Source organism: Zonotrichia leucophrys, chromosome 8 (genome assembly GCF_028769735.1).
Source record: "Zonotrichia leucophrys gambelii isolate GWCS_2022_RI chromosome 8, RI_Zleu_2.0, whole genome shotgun sequence".
Lineage (NCBI taxonomy): Eukaryota > Metazoa > Chordata > Aves > Passeriformes > Passerellidae > Zonotrichia > Zonotrichia leucophrys.
In genome coordinates, this window is record NC_088178.1 from 30473155 (window position 1) to 30488686 (window position 15532).

Below are 15532 nucleotides of genomic sequence, written 5' to 3' on the forward strand. Positions count from 1 at the left end.
CCACCCTGTCCCCACCCAGGGCTCAGTGCCACCTCCAGGTGCCACCTGCAGGGATGGGCACCCCAACCCTCCCTGGGCAGTTCCTGACCCCCTTTCCATGGGGAAATTCCTGCTGTGCCCACCCTGAGCTGCCCTGGCCCAGCCTGAGCTGTTCCCTCTCCTCTGTCCCTGTCCCTGTGTCCCTGCACGTGCCCCAAACCGAGCCTGAGGGTCCTGAGGCCTCTCACCAGCACCACAAAAATGACCCCATGATATTTTAATAAAGCACACACACTGAGCTCAGAGCTCCAGCCCAACATTCCCACAGGATTCCCGCAGGATTCCCGTGACTAAGGACAATTGGTGTGAGAGGTGGCTCACCCCGTTATTTCTAAGGGATTTCCATGTGCCATATGGATTAATAGGGATTGCCAGCTCAGTTCTTCTCCTCTGTATTCATTGCTTTATTACTCATAAAAATGCAAAAGAAAATGTTAATGATGATTGCACCAAAGACTAATAAGTTAAAGCCTTAGGTTATACTTTGCATTTCTGAAGATATAAATGCAATTGCTTAATAATTATGCATATTTTTAACTATTGAGTTATTATTTCTCTATATGCTTGTAGTTAGCCTAATTAATTTTAAGCTCCTGTTGATGTATTTTATACACGCAATTAATTTCCAACTTGTTTTTTTAGCCCTTGCATGGGGGCATTAATTATTAGGAAGACAATCAAAACCAAGAATTGTTCACCCTGAAACAATACAATAAATATTAAATCCATGTGAAAACTGACGGGAAGGGAAGGGAAGGGAAGGGAAGGGAAGGGAAGGGAAGGGAAGGGAAGGGAAGGGAAGGGAAGGGAAGGGAAGGGAAGGGAAGGAAGGGAAGGGAAGGGAAGGGAAGGGAAGGGAAGGGAAGGGAAGGGAAGGGAAGGGAAGGGAAGGGAAGGGAAGGGAAGGGAAGGGAAGGGAAAGGGGACTCTGAAGGGGTTGCAGTTTGCCATGCCATGTCACCACATTTCTCTTCACAGAGAAAAGCAAGGCACAATTCTTCCCAAGAATATTTCTGGGATTCACCTTCTCTGAACCTCAGAGAAAGGAAAGGCTGTGCCTGTGTTTGGCAAAAGTATAATGCAATATGGAGATTGTTTACCCAAAGTGATGGTATTTTATTTCCTTGGCCTATCAGGGTCAGATGTGTCTGTGTGTGTTGGGACTGTGGGTGACAGTCACCAGATTCTCTGCAGTGGAGTGCAGAGCTGAGTGCTTGGCAGATTCAGTTTAGATGTAATGTGTAATATAATATAGTGTATATAATGTAATATAATATAGTGTAATATAATATAGAATAATATAGTATAATAAAGCAATTAATTAACCTTCTGAAAATAAAACTCAACTAAACCCAAAAAAAACCAACAAAAAACCCCAAAAAACCTGTAACGCCAGGGCAGCGCCAGCCTACCTTGCACGGTGAGGTGCACCTGCATGGTCCTGGGCGTGTGCTGGGTCTGCACGGAGCAGGTGTAGGGGCCGTCGTCGGTCACGTCCACGTCCTGGATCTGCAGGCTGTACTCGCGGCGGTTGGCCGTGGCGATGGACACGCGCGGATCCACCGACCACTTGTCGCCGCCCGCGAAGATGATGCTGGAGCGGTTCAGCCAGGCCCCCTTGGAGGCTCCATCTTCCAGGTAGCACCTGGGGAGAAGGGAAACCCTGAGCACGGGGCTGGGGGAGCTGCCCGGTGCCGCTCGCTGCTGCGCTGGGGCTGAGCACAGCTGGGGTTTATCAGAGGATAAACCCCACCCCAGGGATCTCTGTTAGCTCAGAGCCATCCTAAACCCCACAGCCCAGCCTACAGGCACAGGAGCCACAGGTGTATCTGCCTGCCCTGCTCTGCTGCTGGAGCACTGGGAGGAAAGCCTCAGTTATTATTCCAGCCCTTTGTCCTGCAGCCTCAGCCCTGAGGGTCAGCAGCACTGTGTGCTGCACAGAAAATTCCTGCCCCGTTCCTGAGGCACAGCCCCTTGTGCTGCTGAGCTCAGGAACCAAGAGACTTCTCCAGGAAAAATGATCTGGACACCAGAGGACCCAAAACAGCTTCTTTTCAGAGGGGTCACAGAACCCCAGAACCCCTCAGTGGTTGGGTGGGAAGGGACTTGTCAGCCGATCCCATTATCCCATCCCATTATCCCATCCCGTTATTCCACCCCATTATCCCATCCCATCCCAGGAGCTCCTGTCCCTCGGGGGCTGCAATGAGGGGTCCCAGGACAGGGAGGAGAGTTAGGAGCAGCTTTATTCCACGAGCCGTTGAGGAGCCTGAGCCTGCCTTGGGGCTGGAGGAGGTCTAAGCCTGGCCCAACAGCACCGTGCTCCATTTCCCAGAGCCAGCATGTGGGAAAAGGCAGAGCAGCTGATGGAATAAGGGCCCAGGAAAAGCTGCATGGTCTCAGGGCTCGGAGCAGGGAGCTGCAGAGCCAGCAGCCATCGGGAAGTGATGCTGTGGCACCAGGAAATCTGCATTTCCCTCCACAAGTTAACAACTCTTCAGGAAACGTGGAGAACGAATTAGGCAAATTTTAGACTCACCCCCCACCCATGCCCACCTTGGAATTTAAGGCTTTGAAACGGTTTTAAAAGCTGGAGGAAGGTGGGAAGGAGGATAATACAAAGTGCAACAGACTAATGGGACATTTTTATTTCATAAAGAGCTTTCTACATGAAGGAAATCCAAGAGAAGAAGGGACTGCAATAGAGCTCATCCCTTTGATGAAACATTAAAATAGCACAGCCATAGAAACTGGAGGCAGAAAATGGTGATTTGGTGCCTTAAGCATCTGGCAGTATTGTTTAAGTGGAAAATGACATTCCATTCAGGAATAAGGAACTGGAAACATCAGGCTGAAATGGTTCAGAAACAAAGCAAGAGAATAACTATTCATTTAATTAATGATCTCAACATTAAATCTGAAAGGGTTCTGAGGGATAAAATATCCCCATTTATAGAGCAGAGAATTGGGATGTCACCGGGAAGTGGCACTTTGAGGTTGGCAGCCCTGCAGGAGGAGCTGTGCAGGGTCTGGTCCCATCCAGGGAAGGCAAGGAGCCTCTTTCAAAGTCCTGAGAACGTTTTGAACTCGATTCTAATGAACAGCAGGGTGGGAGAGGCAGAGAAAGCCCCAATTCACGGAGGTTTTTCTAGCACGTGTTCCTTTCCCAGCGGCTTTCTGCAGCAGCTGGATGCAGTCCATCCAGCACAGATGAGCAGGGAGCTGTCCCTGCCCAGGGCTGGGCTGCAGTGGCAGCAGATTTAGGGTCCTTCCCACCCCAAACCACCCTGGGAATCCAGGAATTACAAATCAACATTTTTGCAGATAGCCTGTGGTTCAGTGTGCATTTACCACTCCATTAATTTCACTCTCCCACTGTTTATTCACACTCGCACGTCCAAACCTTGGAGGGAAGCCTCAGCTCTGTGAATTCTTCCCCAGGGAGAGAAAAGCAGCCTCCTCCTCCTCCTCTCCCAGCACAAAAACCCAGCTCCACCACTCCACCAACTCCCTGCCCTCTGTGTGGCTCGCCAGGAAAGAAGAAAAATCAGAAAAGAATTCACAGAATTACTGGGGCTGCAAAAGACCTCCAGGATCTCAGGGTGGTGTCACAGACATCTTCTATGGAAAAACCTTTCCTTAGGATTGTTCCTCCTCACAAGCTGGGAGGCCTCAGGAACAAAATGCAAACAATGGTTATCTGCTGCTGTGGAATGCAACAGGTGCATCTGGGATTGGTCTCATGTGGTTGTTTCTAATTAATGGCCAATCACAGTCAGCTGGCTCAGACAGAGAGCTGAGCCACAAACATTTGTTATCATTCTGTTCTTAATTTAAGGAAAGGATTTTTCATAAAAGATGTCTGTGACATTTTTCAGCAGCAGCCAATATCCTGTGCTTCCCCAGCACCCATGTGGGATGTGATGGATAAAGTGCATATTTACCCCACGGAAGCAGCAATCAGATGATTCATCTCAGAAATGTTTTCCAAGCTAACAGATTTAATCCCTGGCTGTTTGTAAATCCCCTGGCAGGCCTGGAGTCCCAGTCACTGCCCAGAGCTCTCCTGCAGGACACAGAGCTCACCTCCTCCCACTGAGCTCTCAACAGCACAGCCTAAGATGCATTTCTGCAGGGGAGCAGAAACAGGGGAAATCCAGGGGTTTTTACTGTTTAAGGGAACCTTTTCCTTCTCCTTTTCCTTTTCCTTTCCCTTTTCCCTTTCATCCCAAACCTTTACAATTTCCTAAGGAGGAGCAGTTTTTCCCCATACAGTTTGTGTGCCACTCTGCTTCTCCTGCCCAGGGCAGGGCAGGGATTCCAGCAGAGCACGAGGAGCTTTAACAAAAATAATAACAATAAAACCTTTTCTATAGCAATCTCTGGGAAATCATTCATTAAAAGGATGAGCAACAGTAAAAACTGCAAATATCAGAGGCCTTCCCTTGCTTTTCCCCTTCCTCTCTTCCCCTTTCCTCTCTTTTCCTTTTCCTCCCTTTCCCTGAATTCTGTTCCTATTAAACTCCCTGTACATCCCAGCAGCATTTCCTGCAATGTAATTTTCAAAATCTATGCATAGAACCAATTATTTTTAGCAATTAATGATAACTCTGCAGCACAACTAAAGTAAGCATAACAGTCACTAAATAAAAGTGACTTTTGCTCTTTTTGCCTTGCCATGGCTTGGAAAAGTATTGATGAAACCATAGCTGAACTCAGCAGAGAATTCTTTTGTATTTAAATTTGGAAGATTGGAAAGAAGCACAGTTTCTTTTTTAACTGATGATTGTAATCAGAAATTCCCCACACAACAAGCATAAAAAATAGATTTTAATGTTAACTGTCATACACGGCTGAGGGCACTTTATTATTTTTCCAATCATTATTAATGGGGATGATCTTCTGTAATTTGTAAGTACGGAAAAATATAGTCTCACCCAGCTTCCCTCAAGTTTTTAATCCTCTTTTTTTTAATGCCTCCCACTTTCCCAGCTCTCTAGTCTATTATTCCACCGTAATTAAAACAGAGATCCATTAATCTTGGTAAAAAACAGCTCTTGCACTTGCTTAATTAAAACTGCACAGGGGCCCTGCTCCAGGAGCATCCATGGGCTGGGATCCCACCTGGCTGCCCTGAAGGACAGGAATGGTCTGGAACGGCCTGGAATTGCCTGGAACTGCCTGGAATTGCCTGGAACTGCCTGGAACTGCCTGGAATTGCCTGGAACTGCCTGGAACTGCCTGGAATGCTCCCCAGCCTGGTCCTGCTCCAGAAACCCCAGGGATGGGAGACATCCTGTGTCCAAGGGGCCTGGAACCTTCCCTGGGCTGCAGCTGGAAGGTGTTGGGCAGTGCTTGGGAGGAGAAAAATCTCAGATTTCTGCAATGGTTTGTGTTGGAATGGACCTCAAATAAATCCCATCCATTCCCACCCTGGCATGGCAGGGACACTCCCACCATCCAGCCTGGCCTTGGGCACTGCCAGGGATCCAGGGGCTGCTCTGGGCACCTGTGCCAGGGCTGCCCACCCTGCCAGGGAAGGATTTGTCCCTAATCTCCAGTCTAACCCTGCCTCCTTTCAGTTTAAATTTATTTACGTTATTGATCCTTTTGCTTTTGCGTTCAGAATTCACTTTCTCACTTTGGCTGTAGCTCCAAGCCCGTAATTCTGCTCCTGAGTAATTACAGCATCATTAACCCCTCCTGCCCCTGCAGCACTGCTCCCAGAGCCCCCAGGGGTTGCTCACTGGCCAGGGGACTCAGATTCCCATGGGTGGGACAGGGGACACCAACATTGGGACACTGGGCATCTCCAGCTGCCTTGGGATGCCCCAGCAGGAAATCTGTCTGCAGATAACCAGGGATTAACCCCTTCATCTGAACCTCTCCCAACAGAGAACCGGCCCAGTATTAGTAATTAAGAGCAAAAGTGTTTGTTCCTCTGCAGGATTTGGAGTGCAATTTTCTCTACAGCCGATGCCGCGTGCCCTTTAATCTTTGTGGTTCCACCCTCAGCACCTGCCTGTCCATCCAATGGGAGAAATCCCATTTTCCTGGGGTTCCCACATTCCCAGGGGTTCCTGGCTCAGCACCCCAGCCATGCCCTTAGTGGGAGTTTCCCTCCTGCCACCAGGAATTGGATTTTTCCCCATGGCAAGGACGGAGAAAACGCTGCTGCCACAACTGCAATAAATCCATTTGGTTTTAATGATACAAAATTATTTCCCCCCTCTCCCTTTCACAGATGTATTTTCATACTAAAATGGACAAAACACTGCAGTGTAAAGCTCGGAATTTTCAGTCATTAATCACTTCCTTCATGGGAGCCCACATTATTTTCTGTTTGAAGGCTCAGAAATAATATCCCACACTGCTGTTGGTGTGAGAGCCCTGGTTCCAGCTTCAGAGAGTAACTCCCAAATTCATCACATTATTTGCAATATTAAAAAGGGTCTGGCTGCTGCATTTGATATTTATTAATTCCTGGGGATTTATGATACAGAAACACTGACTTTCAGAAATTACAAAGAAGACATTACCAATGCAGAGAGGTAAGGAAACAATTCATGACCTGGCTTTGCCTTTTGGTTTTGCACTTTTCCTCAGGGAAAGGAGTCATGGTAATTTTGGGAGTTGACTGTGTTTATTTTATAGGACCACAAAATTCAGAGGTTTGTTTTTTTTTTTTTGACTCTTTTACCACACAACACTGAAACCAAATTAAAGGAAAAAAAAGAGCAAGAATGAGCTCAGAGACCAAAGCAAGGCAAAGGTCAGGAGAATGAGAAAACATTTCCTGTTACTTCCCAAATTTCCAATATCCCAGCGTGTTGCTGAGGGGTTTTAGCAAACAGGTTGGGTTTTCAGTCTCCTCATAATAATATCTGCAGTGAGAGTGGGGAGGACAGGCAGCAGGGAGATAATTGTGTGCTGGGTTGTGTCCTTTATCGGATCAGCCTTGACCTGGGGCCCTTCCCCGAGCAGGTGATGGCAGCCCTGCCCCACAGCTCCTCCAGGCTGGTTTCAATAAAATAATAGAGTTAATGACAGAAACAAAGCTACCTGGAGAGCTGCAATTCATCACGGCGTGTTCCACGCCATTATCTTAAAAACATCCAGTGTAGTAATCACTTGAAGGAGTGATAACACATAATTGTGTGTTCTCCAAAATTATAGGTGAATGGGAGTTGCAGCTAATGAGAGCCAAATAGCAGCTCAGGAGCTGCAGTGATTACGGCAGATGTGGTGATGAATGCATTTATTATTGGGCTATTGCAAAGCTTTTTATAGCAGAGACAGCAGGTTTATAAATAAATAACCAGCCCCTGAGGTACCACACGTCTGACCAAGCAGCTCCTGGTGCAGAAACCTCCAAAGCCGGCTGAGAACAGCCCAGAGGAGTGCCAGTCCCACCCAAACGCTTCCATTCAGGGGTGCTGCTGTGTCACCACTCCCAGAGGATGTGCTGGGACCCCTCTGCTGCCCCTCCAGCCGGTGGAAATCACCCCTGTCACACACATCTTTTATGGAAAATCCTTTCCTTAGGATTTCTCCTCCTGGGAAGCTGGGAGGCCTCAGGAACAAAATGCAAACAATGGTTATCTGCTGCTGTGGGATGCAACAGGTGCATCTGTGATTGGGCTCATGTGGTTGTTTCTAATTAATGGCCAATCACAGTCAGCTGGCTCGGACTCTCTGTCCAAGCCACAAACCTTTGTTATTCATTCTTTTTTTTTCTTAACCAGCCTTCTGATGAGAACATTTTCTTCTATTCTTTTAGTATAGTTTTAATGTAATATATATGATAAAACAATAAATCAGCCTTCTGAAACATGGAGTCAGATCCTCATCTCTTCCCTCATTCAAAAAACCCTGTAAACACCATCACACACCCCAAGGAGTAGGGAGAGGTTCAGGGCAGGGGCAGAATGAGAGGTCTGGAGCTGTGTGAGGTGTTGGTGTTTACCAAGCCCACCTCCCTGTGCAGGCAGCAGCCTCTCCCCAGCAATATGAGACCCCTGTGAGACCCCCGTGCTGCCCCTCCAGCCGATGGAAATCAGCCCCAGCAGGGCAGGAGCAGCTCCTGCTCCACAGGCAGGTGATCCAGGGCACATCCCTGCTCTCTGGCAGGCACAGCACATTCCCCACACTAGATAACAATCTATGTCACACAGTGCTGCTGGCACTTGTGCAATTCCATTTCTGCCAGAATATTTCAGAAGCGATCTCCAGCCCCCGGCGGAATGAAAACAAAATTTCCAAACACCAAAGGCTCCCATGAAACAGAATTCCTGCCCAAACTGATGACTGAATGACTCCATTTGTCTCCCTTCCACCAGGGCTGATCCATGATTTCATCTGGGCTTATCTCCGGGAACATTTACTTTGTTGATATGCCACTGGTTGGAATATTAGTGATAAATAATAAAAGAAGGCAAATTTAATTGTGCTGCCGTCTCTCACCACAATGAATCTTTCAGGAAAATCACAATGATCTCTTGATTTACAAGAGCAGGAACTGGTTGTGGATGGATGATGTAAACACAGGGCCTTGGCACAGATGGCTGGGGCTGTGTTTGCCAGCAACAGTCAGATTTTTGGATGAACCTCCCAGCTGCCTGCTCCAGACTAATGCATTAATAACAACACTATTGAGCAGCTCCTGGGGGGCACATCTTGGTGGCAAGGGGAGAAGGAGCCCCCCTGGACCAGCCCAGCAGGGCAGCACTGGGGAGGGGTCCTGGGCTGGGTGGGGAGGGGGCCCAGGGATGGATGGGGAGGGGTCCGGGGATGGATGGGGAGGGGTCCCAGGGATGGATGGGGAGGGGTCCCAGGGATGGATGGGAAAAGGTCCTGGGAAGAGATGGGGGGGGGTCCTGGGAATGGATGGAGAGAGATCCTGGGGATGGATGGGGAGGGGTCCTGGGCTGGGTGGGGAGGGGACCCAGGGATGGATGGAGAGAGATCCTGGGGATGGATGGGGAGGGGTCCCAGGTATGGATGGGGAGGGGTTCTGGGAATGGATGGAGAAAGGTCCCAGGGATGGATGGGGAGGGGTCCCAGGGATGGATGGGGAGGGGTCCTGGGGATGGATGGGGAGGGGTCCCAGGTATGGATGGGGAGGGGTCCCGGGGAGGGGAGCAGCTCACTGGCTCTCCCTGCCCACCAGGCAGGGCCAGGGCTCAGCCACGGCTGCCTCTGTGCCCCAGCACTGCCCTGAGCCCCTCAAACCCCTCGAGAGTGACCCGGCCCAGCCTTTCGAGGAGAGGGGACCCAAACGGGGAGTTTCAGTTCCCTCCACTGATATTAAACACCCCAGTGCCGCCTGAGACAAATGGCAATGCCAGCACAGGGGTTCGGGGGCTGCACTCAGGGAAGGAGGAGCGACCTTCCCAAGCAACATTCCACCCACAACCCAAACAAACAAACACCGATTGCACAAACCAAACAGACATTCCTGGGCTACCCAAACAAACCGATTGCACAACACAAACAAACATTCCTGGGCTACCCAAACAAACCGATTGCACAACACAAACAAACATTCCTGGGCTACCCAAAGAAACCTTCACCAATTGCCTTTCTAAAGGAACAGTCCTGACTGACCACCCAAACAAACACTGGCTTCTTAAACAATTCTGAAACACCCAAACAAACACTAAGCACTTGAACATTGAGCACCTAAACAATTATTGAGGACTTAAACAATCACTGAACACCCAAACAAACACTGAGCACTTAAACAAACATTGGGCACTTAAAAAATCCTTGAGCACCTAAGCAAACATGGAGCACTTCAACAATCATTGAACACCCAACACTGAGCGCCCAAACAAACACTGAGCACCCAAACAAACACTGAGCACCCAAACAAACACTGAACACTGAAACACTGAGGCTTAAACAATTATTGAGCACCTGAACAATCATTGATCACCCAAACTGACACTGAGCACTTAAACTCTGAGCACCTAAAAAATTATTGAGCACCTAAAAAATACTGAGCACTTAAACAAACACTGAGCACTCAAACAATGTTGAACACCCAAACAGTGAGCACCTATACAAACACTGGGCACTTACATATGGAGCATTTAAACATTAAGCACTTAAACAATCATTGACCCCTTAAACAATCATTGACCACTTAAACTATCAATGAGCACCTAAACAAACATTGAGCACTTAAACAATCAATAAGCACCTAAACATTGAGCACCTAAATGGTCATTGAGCACTTAAAAAACACAGAGCACCCAAACATTCAGCACTTAAACACAGAGCACCTAAACAAACATTGAGCACCTAAATATTGAGCACTTAAATAATCCTGGAGCACTTAAACAATTATTGAGCCCTTCAACAAACCCTGAGCACCTCAACATTAAGCACACAAAAGTTGAGCACCTAAACACTGAACACCTAAATATTGAGCACATAAAAAATCCTTGAGCACCTAAACAATCATTGAGCACACAAACAAATATTGAGCACACAAACATTGAGCACTTAAACAAACATCGAGCACACAAACATTGAGCACCTAAACACTGAACACCTAAATATTGAGCACATAAAAAATCCTTGAGCACCTAAACAATCATTGAGCACACAAACAAATATTGAGCACACAAATATTGAGCACCTAAACACTGAACACCTAAATATTGAGCACATAAAAAATCCTTGAGCACCTAAACAATCATTGAGCACACAAACATTGAGCACACAAACATTGAGCCCCTAAACACTGAGTACTCACACACTAAGCAATCAGTGGTCACCAAACCCCTCGCTGCCTGCCCAAAGTGCCTCTGTCTGTGTGTCACAGGTTTCCTCACTCCTGGGAAAGCCCTTGGTGCCCGGAGTCCCTTCCCAGACCATTCCCCTTCCTGCCCTGCCTCGGGCACTGCCAACATTTGCACAGCCCTGTGCACCAGGGGGCTGCTCTGGAGCCCTTTCCTTGAGCACTTCACCTATAAACAGCTTTTTAATAGCAGCAACCAGTGGGAATTCTCTTTTCTCTTTATGCTTTCCCTTTGAAGAAAGCATACCCCGTCTCCTTATTCATGTTCAAAGTAAGTTGGCTGTTCATTTTACTTGGAGAAGAGAGGGGAAGATAGAATCACATCCTTTGAAATGCAGCAATTTCCCTTCAGAACAGACTTTTATAAACTGTATTGATCACTGATTATTGATAATCTCTGTGTGAGGTGTGGTAGGACGCTGAGTGTGTTAACAGCTGGGAACCATGCACTGAAACCACACTGGAAAACACACAACAAATTCATATTTACATCGAACAAAACACACATGAAAATTCACATTTACATCAAATAGCTGCAAACTTTTATTTTGGATTAAATTATGGAATAGTTTGTGTTGAAAAAGACCTAAAGCTCATCCCATTCTCATGGCAGGGACACCTCCCACTGTCCCAGGTGCTCCAGCCCCAGTGTCCAGCCTGGCCTTGGGCACTGCCAGGGATGCAGGGGCAGTGGAAGTGTCCCTGCCATGGCAGGGGTGGCACTGGGTGGCTTTGAGGTCCATTCCAACCCAAACCATTCCAGAATTCTGTGAAAATGGCACAAAAATCAGCCCAAGAGCTCAAAGCCCGAGAAATCCTGCACGAATATTCCCCACATTTCCTCCAGTAGCCTTGTCTTAATTGTGCTCATATTTCCTGTCTGGAAATTTAATTTGATGTAGTTCTTTAGTCGTGTGTCAACACATCTCCAATTCCTGTAATATTTGTTCTCCTGCTCTGGATAACCTTGTCAATCTTAATTAGAGCTGAGGGGAGGCAAACAGAATTGGCTGCGAGGCTCCAGATGAGGTTCCCATTGTTCAATATGCTGCTGGAACACGTTCCAGCCTCCTCGTGCTCCCAAGCATTTGAAGTGCTGCTGCCCACTGTGCAGGCACTCATTTGAGCTCTCAGCCCCATTTATTTATTTCCATTGCAGCCTACGAAACACAGAGCAGCGCATTGCTGAGATGCTGGCTGCCCTTGACAAATAATTACAACTGTGAGCACCAGCACATCCCAAACTTTCCTCTGCAAAAACCCCACCAATGTCACAGGACAGGACCAGACAGAGAGGAGAAAACACAGAGAAGGAGGAAAAACAGAGAGGAGAAATCAGAGAAGCCATTTTCCAACCTCTGCAGTGTTTTATGGTGTTTAACCATTGCCTATGGTTTTCTTTCATTTAAAGGACACTCAGAATTCATAATTAAGATTCAAATTCAGGAGTACCACACTAAGAACACTTATCTTAACCCTTATCAAGCTTTGCACTGGTCCTCCCCACATCCCTTTTCACAAACCCTGTGCTGCTCATCCCTCCCTGGCATTCCCTGATGGACCTGGGGGCTCCTGCAGCTCTGCAGGCCCTGCTGGCACCATTCCCCTCTGGAATGTCAGATAATGACCTAAAAATCCTGGTGTGAGACACCAAACCCTTCTCCTTGCCAGCTAATGACCTAAAAATCCTGGTTTTAGCCACTAAACCCTTCCTCCTTGTCAGCTAACCACCTAAAAACTCCTGGTTTTATCCACCAAACCCTTCCTCCTTGCCAGCTAACAACCTAAAAATCCTGGTTTTAGCCACCAAACCATTTCTCCTTGCCAGCTAACACTCCTTAAAACCGCCTTGTTTAGGCACCAAACCCTTTCTCCTTGCCAGCTAACACTCTAAAAATCCTTGTTTTAGGCACCAAACCCGTTCTCCTTGCAGCCTCCTGCCACAGCTCCACAGAATTCCCCATCAAGGTGCCCCAGGAGTGATAAACCCCAGCTGCAGAGGCTCCCAGCGAGCAGGGTGGCACATCCTGTGCATATTTTGAAGTGCTCTGAATTTGCAGCAAGCGTTTTGCAGTTGCAAACAAATTTTGTGGGGATTAATCAGGGGAATTAGTGAAATAGCTGAGAGGATGCTGCCGTGACAGGATCCAGCCACCAGGTGATGGCAGGGCTGGAAAAGCCAAGTGCTGAGGAAGTTTCTGTCACTTTAGAGGCTTTTTGGACTTGGCTCCCAAGGGAATGGCTCTGTACAAATCATATTTGCATAATGCAGCCTGGGAAGAGTGGCTGGAGTGCTTTCATCTCATTTTCACGAGGTAACTTGGATGAGCAGGAAGCTCATATCCCTTTAAAAAAGGATGTTTCAGAAAAATTAAGGAAAAAGCTGTATTAGTTCAAGCTTCCCTAAGGCAGATTCAAGTGGAGGAATCTGGACTTATTTAGCAGATGATGAAGGTTGAATTTCACATTCAGATATTGTGGTACTGGTAATTATCAGGGATTTGCTCAGAGGCCAGGCTCTCCCTGCAAACGCCAGGATATGAATGGGGAGGAAAGCACATTTCTCAGCAATTAACCTTTTCCCACATGGATAAGGGATGGATGAGCTGTTGTGATTCCCAGCCCCCTGTTCAAACCCAGTGGGGAAATCCCAATCTGCAGTGAGTTACCCATTTGTGCAGGCTCTGGGGGTTCCTCTTTTGGGGTTATTTTTGAGAGGAATGGTGGATTTGTCTGTCCAAACCAGCTGTGGGTCTGCTGGTAGATAAAACCAGCACTGGGAGATAAAAGAAACAATGGGAAGGGTTCCACTGATTGATGAATGGAAAAAGATATTTGCTTTTATAAATAAACGTTAGGTTTGCTGATAAATGAAATTAGACATTGAGAGATGAAAGAAACAATAGGGAAAAGTCCTAAATTCAGTAAGAATTAAAAATTAAAGGGAGGGTTATGCATTAGAGGGAAATCTTTGGGATCAGGCATATCGGGAAGTCTGAACTTCTCAAGTACCTCAGAAATGGGGAAAAACACCTAAATTATGTAAGAATTAAAAATGAAAAGGGAGACATCAGAGGGAAATCTCTGGTATCAGGTGTTTTGGGAAGTCTGTAGCTCTCAAGTACCTCAGAATGGGGAAAGAGAGATGGGAAATGCAGCTGGGAAATTGGGATAGAAAGGAGGCTGCATCCTCCAAAATTCTGAGAGATCTCAGGGAAATGCCCATGGCCTCTCCCTTTATTCAAATAAGGGAAAAGGACTCCTCTGTCTCCTTTTTGGACATGAACCTCTGCTGTTTGTGCATTGATTTTCCTGCCATTTTCACTAAACCCTCCTCGCCTGGCCCTGACACAGAGCCTGTCCTGGGCTCACTTGGTGACAGTTTGTGATTTTGCGGGATTGCAAATGCCCCAGCAGGAAGAACTCAGCGTGGTGTGTGATTTCCTGCCTGGCTGCCCTCACTGCCCTGGCCACGGGAGCCCCACAATCTCCGGAGAGGGACGGCTCCTCTCAGCATTTCAATAAATAATCGCTTTCCACAGCAGCTCCAGCACAGAGCTATAGGTTTGCCTGTACAATTTGTGATTGTTTCCTCACACAGACACCACCCAGATCAGCGAATGCTGAGCAGCAGAGGGAGGGAGGGTTGGGGCACAATCCCTACCCCTGTGCTTTTCCTCTGGTTCATGGTTTTAGGTAAGCTGCTCGTTAAACTTTTTGTGAACTGGCAGCTCAGATGCAAACAGCTGTGCAATGCCAGATTCTGGAGATTTCCAGTAACTTTTCATTAAGCCACAGAAGTAAACAGATTAGTTTCACTGGGGGAGAGTTTCTTCTCCAGAAAAGACACCAAAACCTGCCTGGTGGAGCCCCACTGCCTCTCTGAGGCTCACATTGCCCCAGGCTCCCTCCTCCAGTGTTCCCTTGCCTGAAGACTGACTCTGGATCTTTCTAATTTTCTTTTAAAAATAATTCTCATGTGCCAAAAGTGATGTGACTTAAGAGCTCTGAAAGAGAAACCCGGCAGTCTGCCAATGTGAACAGAAAAAGCTCCTTTTATAGCAGCAAACACACCTCAGCCAGGTGTGCCATTATTAGCTCTGCCATTAATTATGCCATTTTTAAAATTTAAACCTTTTCCCAACCACCTCACACATATCTGAGATAAAATATTCAAATGCATTCGGTGTCTCTAAGAGGGTAAATTCAGCTGTGAAGCAGATTTCCATTTTCCTAATGCTTTCTGGCACTTGCTGCTGTCCAGTTACATTAGTCTGTAAAAACGTTTCCAGATTTATCAGCCCCAAGCCCGTGCCAAACCAAATGTGAATTTATAATTCTGAGTAAATAAGTCCTGCACGAAAACTGCCTCAAGAACTAATCATTTGTAAATAGAAAGTTGATACATTTTAAATGCCTGCAATCACAACGCTGCACCCAAAAATGTGACGGAGCAAGGAAAAAAAAGTCTTTTCAGGTAAATTCTTGACAAGAGTAATAGCTTGTATTTGTTCCTGCTCTGCACAGGATCCTGACAGAGAAGGCGAGGACATTTCAGACACATTATGCATTTTGACACTAAGTAACTGGCAATTAGCTGAAGTACATAATTGCATCCTAATGCAGCAAAGGAGAAAATAACAAAAAAGCCTGGGAAAAGGGTTATACAACTGAGGGGTTGATGAC

At 47.1% G+C, this 15532-nt stretch overlaps 1 protein-coding gene across 4 annotated transcripts in view; it reads right to left on the reverse strand.

The window, feature by feature from the left end:
- The window catches only part of NEGR1 (neuronal growth regulator 1), a 152392-nt gene that overhangs the window by 86079 nt on the left and 50781 nt on the right, over positions 1–15532 (reverse strand). For all 4 annotated transcript variants that reach the window (XM_064719928.1, XM_064719927.1, XM_064719925.1 and 1 more), the window contains exon 2: positions 1452–1684. In XM_064719928.1, coding sequence (XP_064575998.1) covers positions 1452–1684 — 233 coding nt within the window. The remainder of the gene's footprint in view (positions 1–1451; positions 1685–15532) is intronic.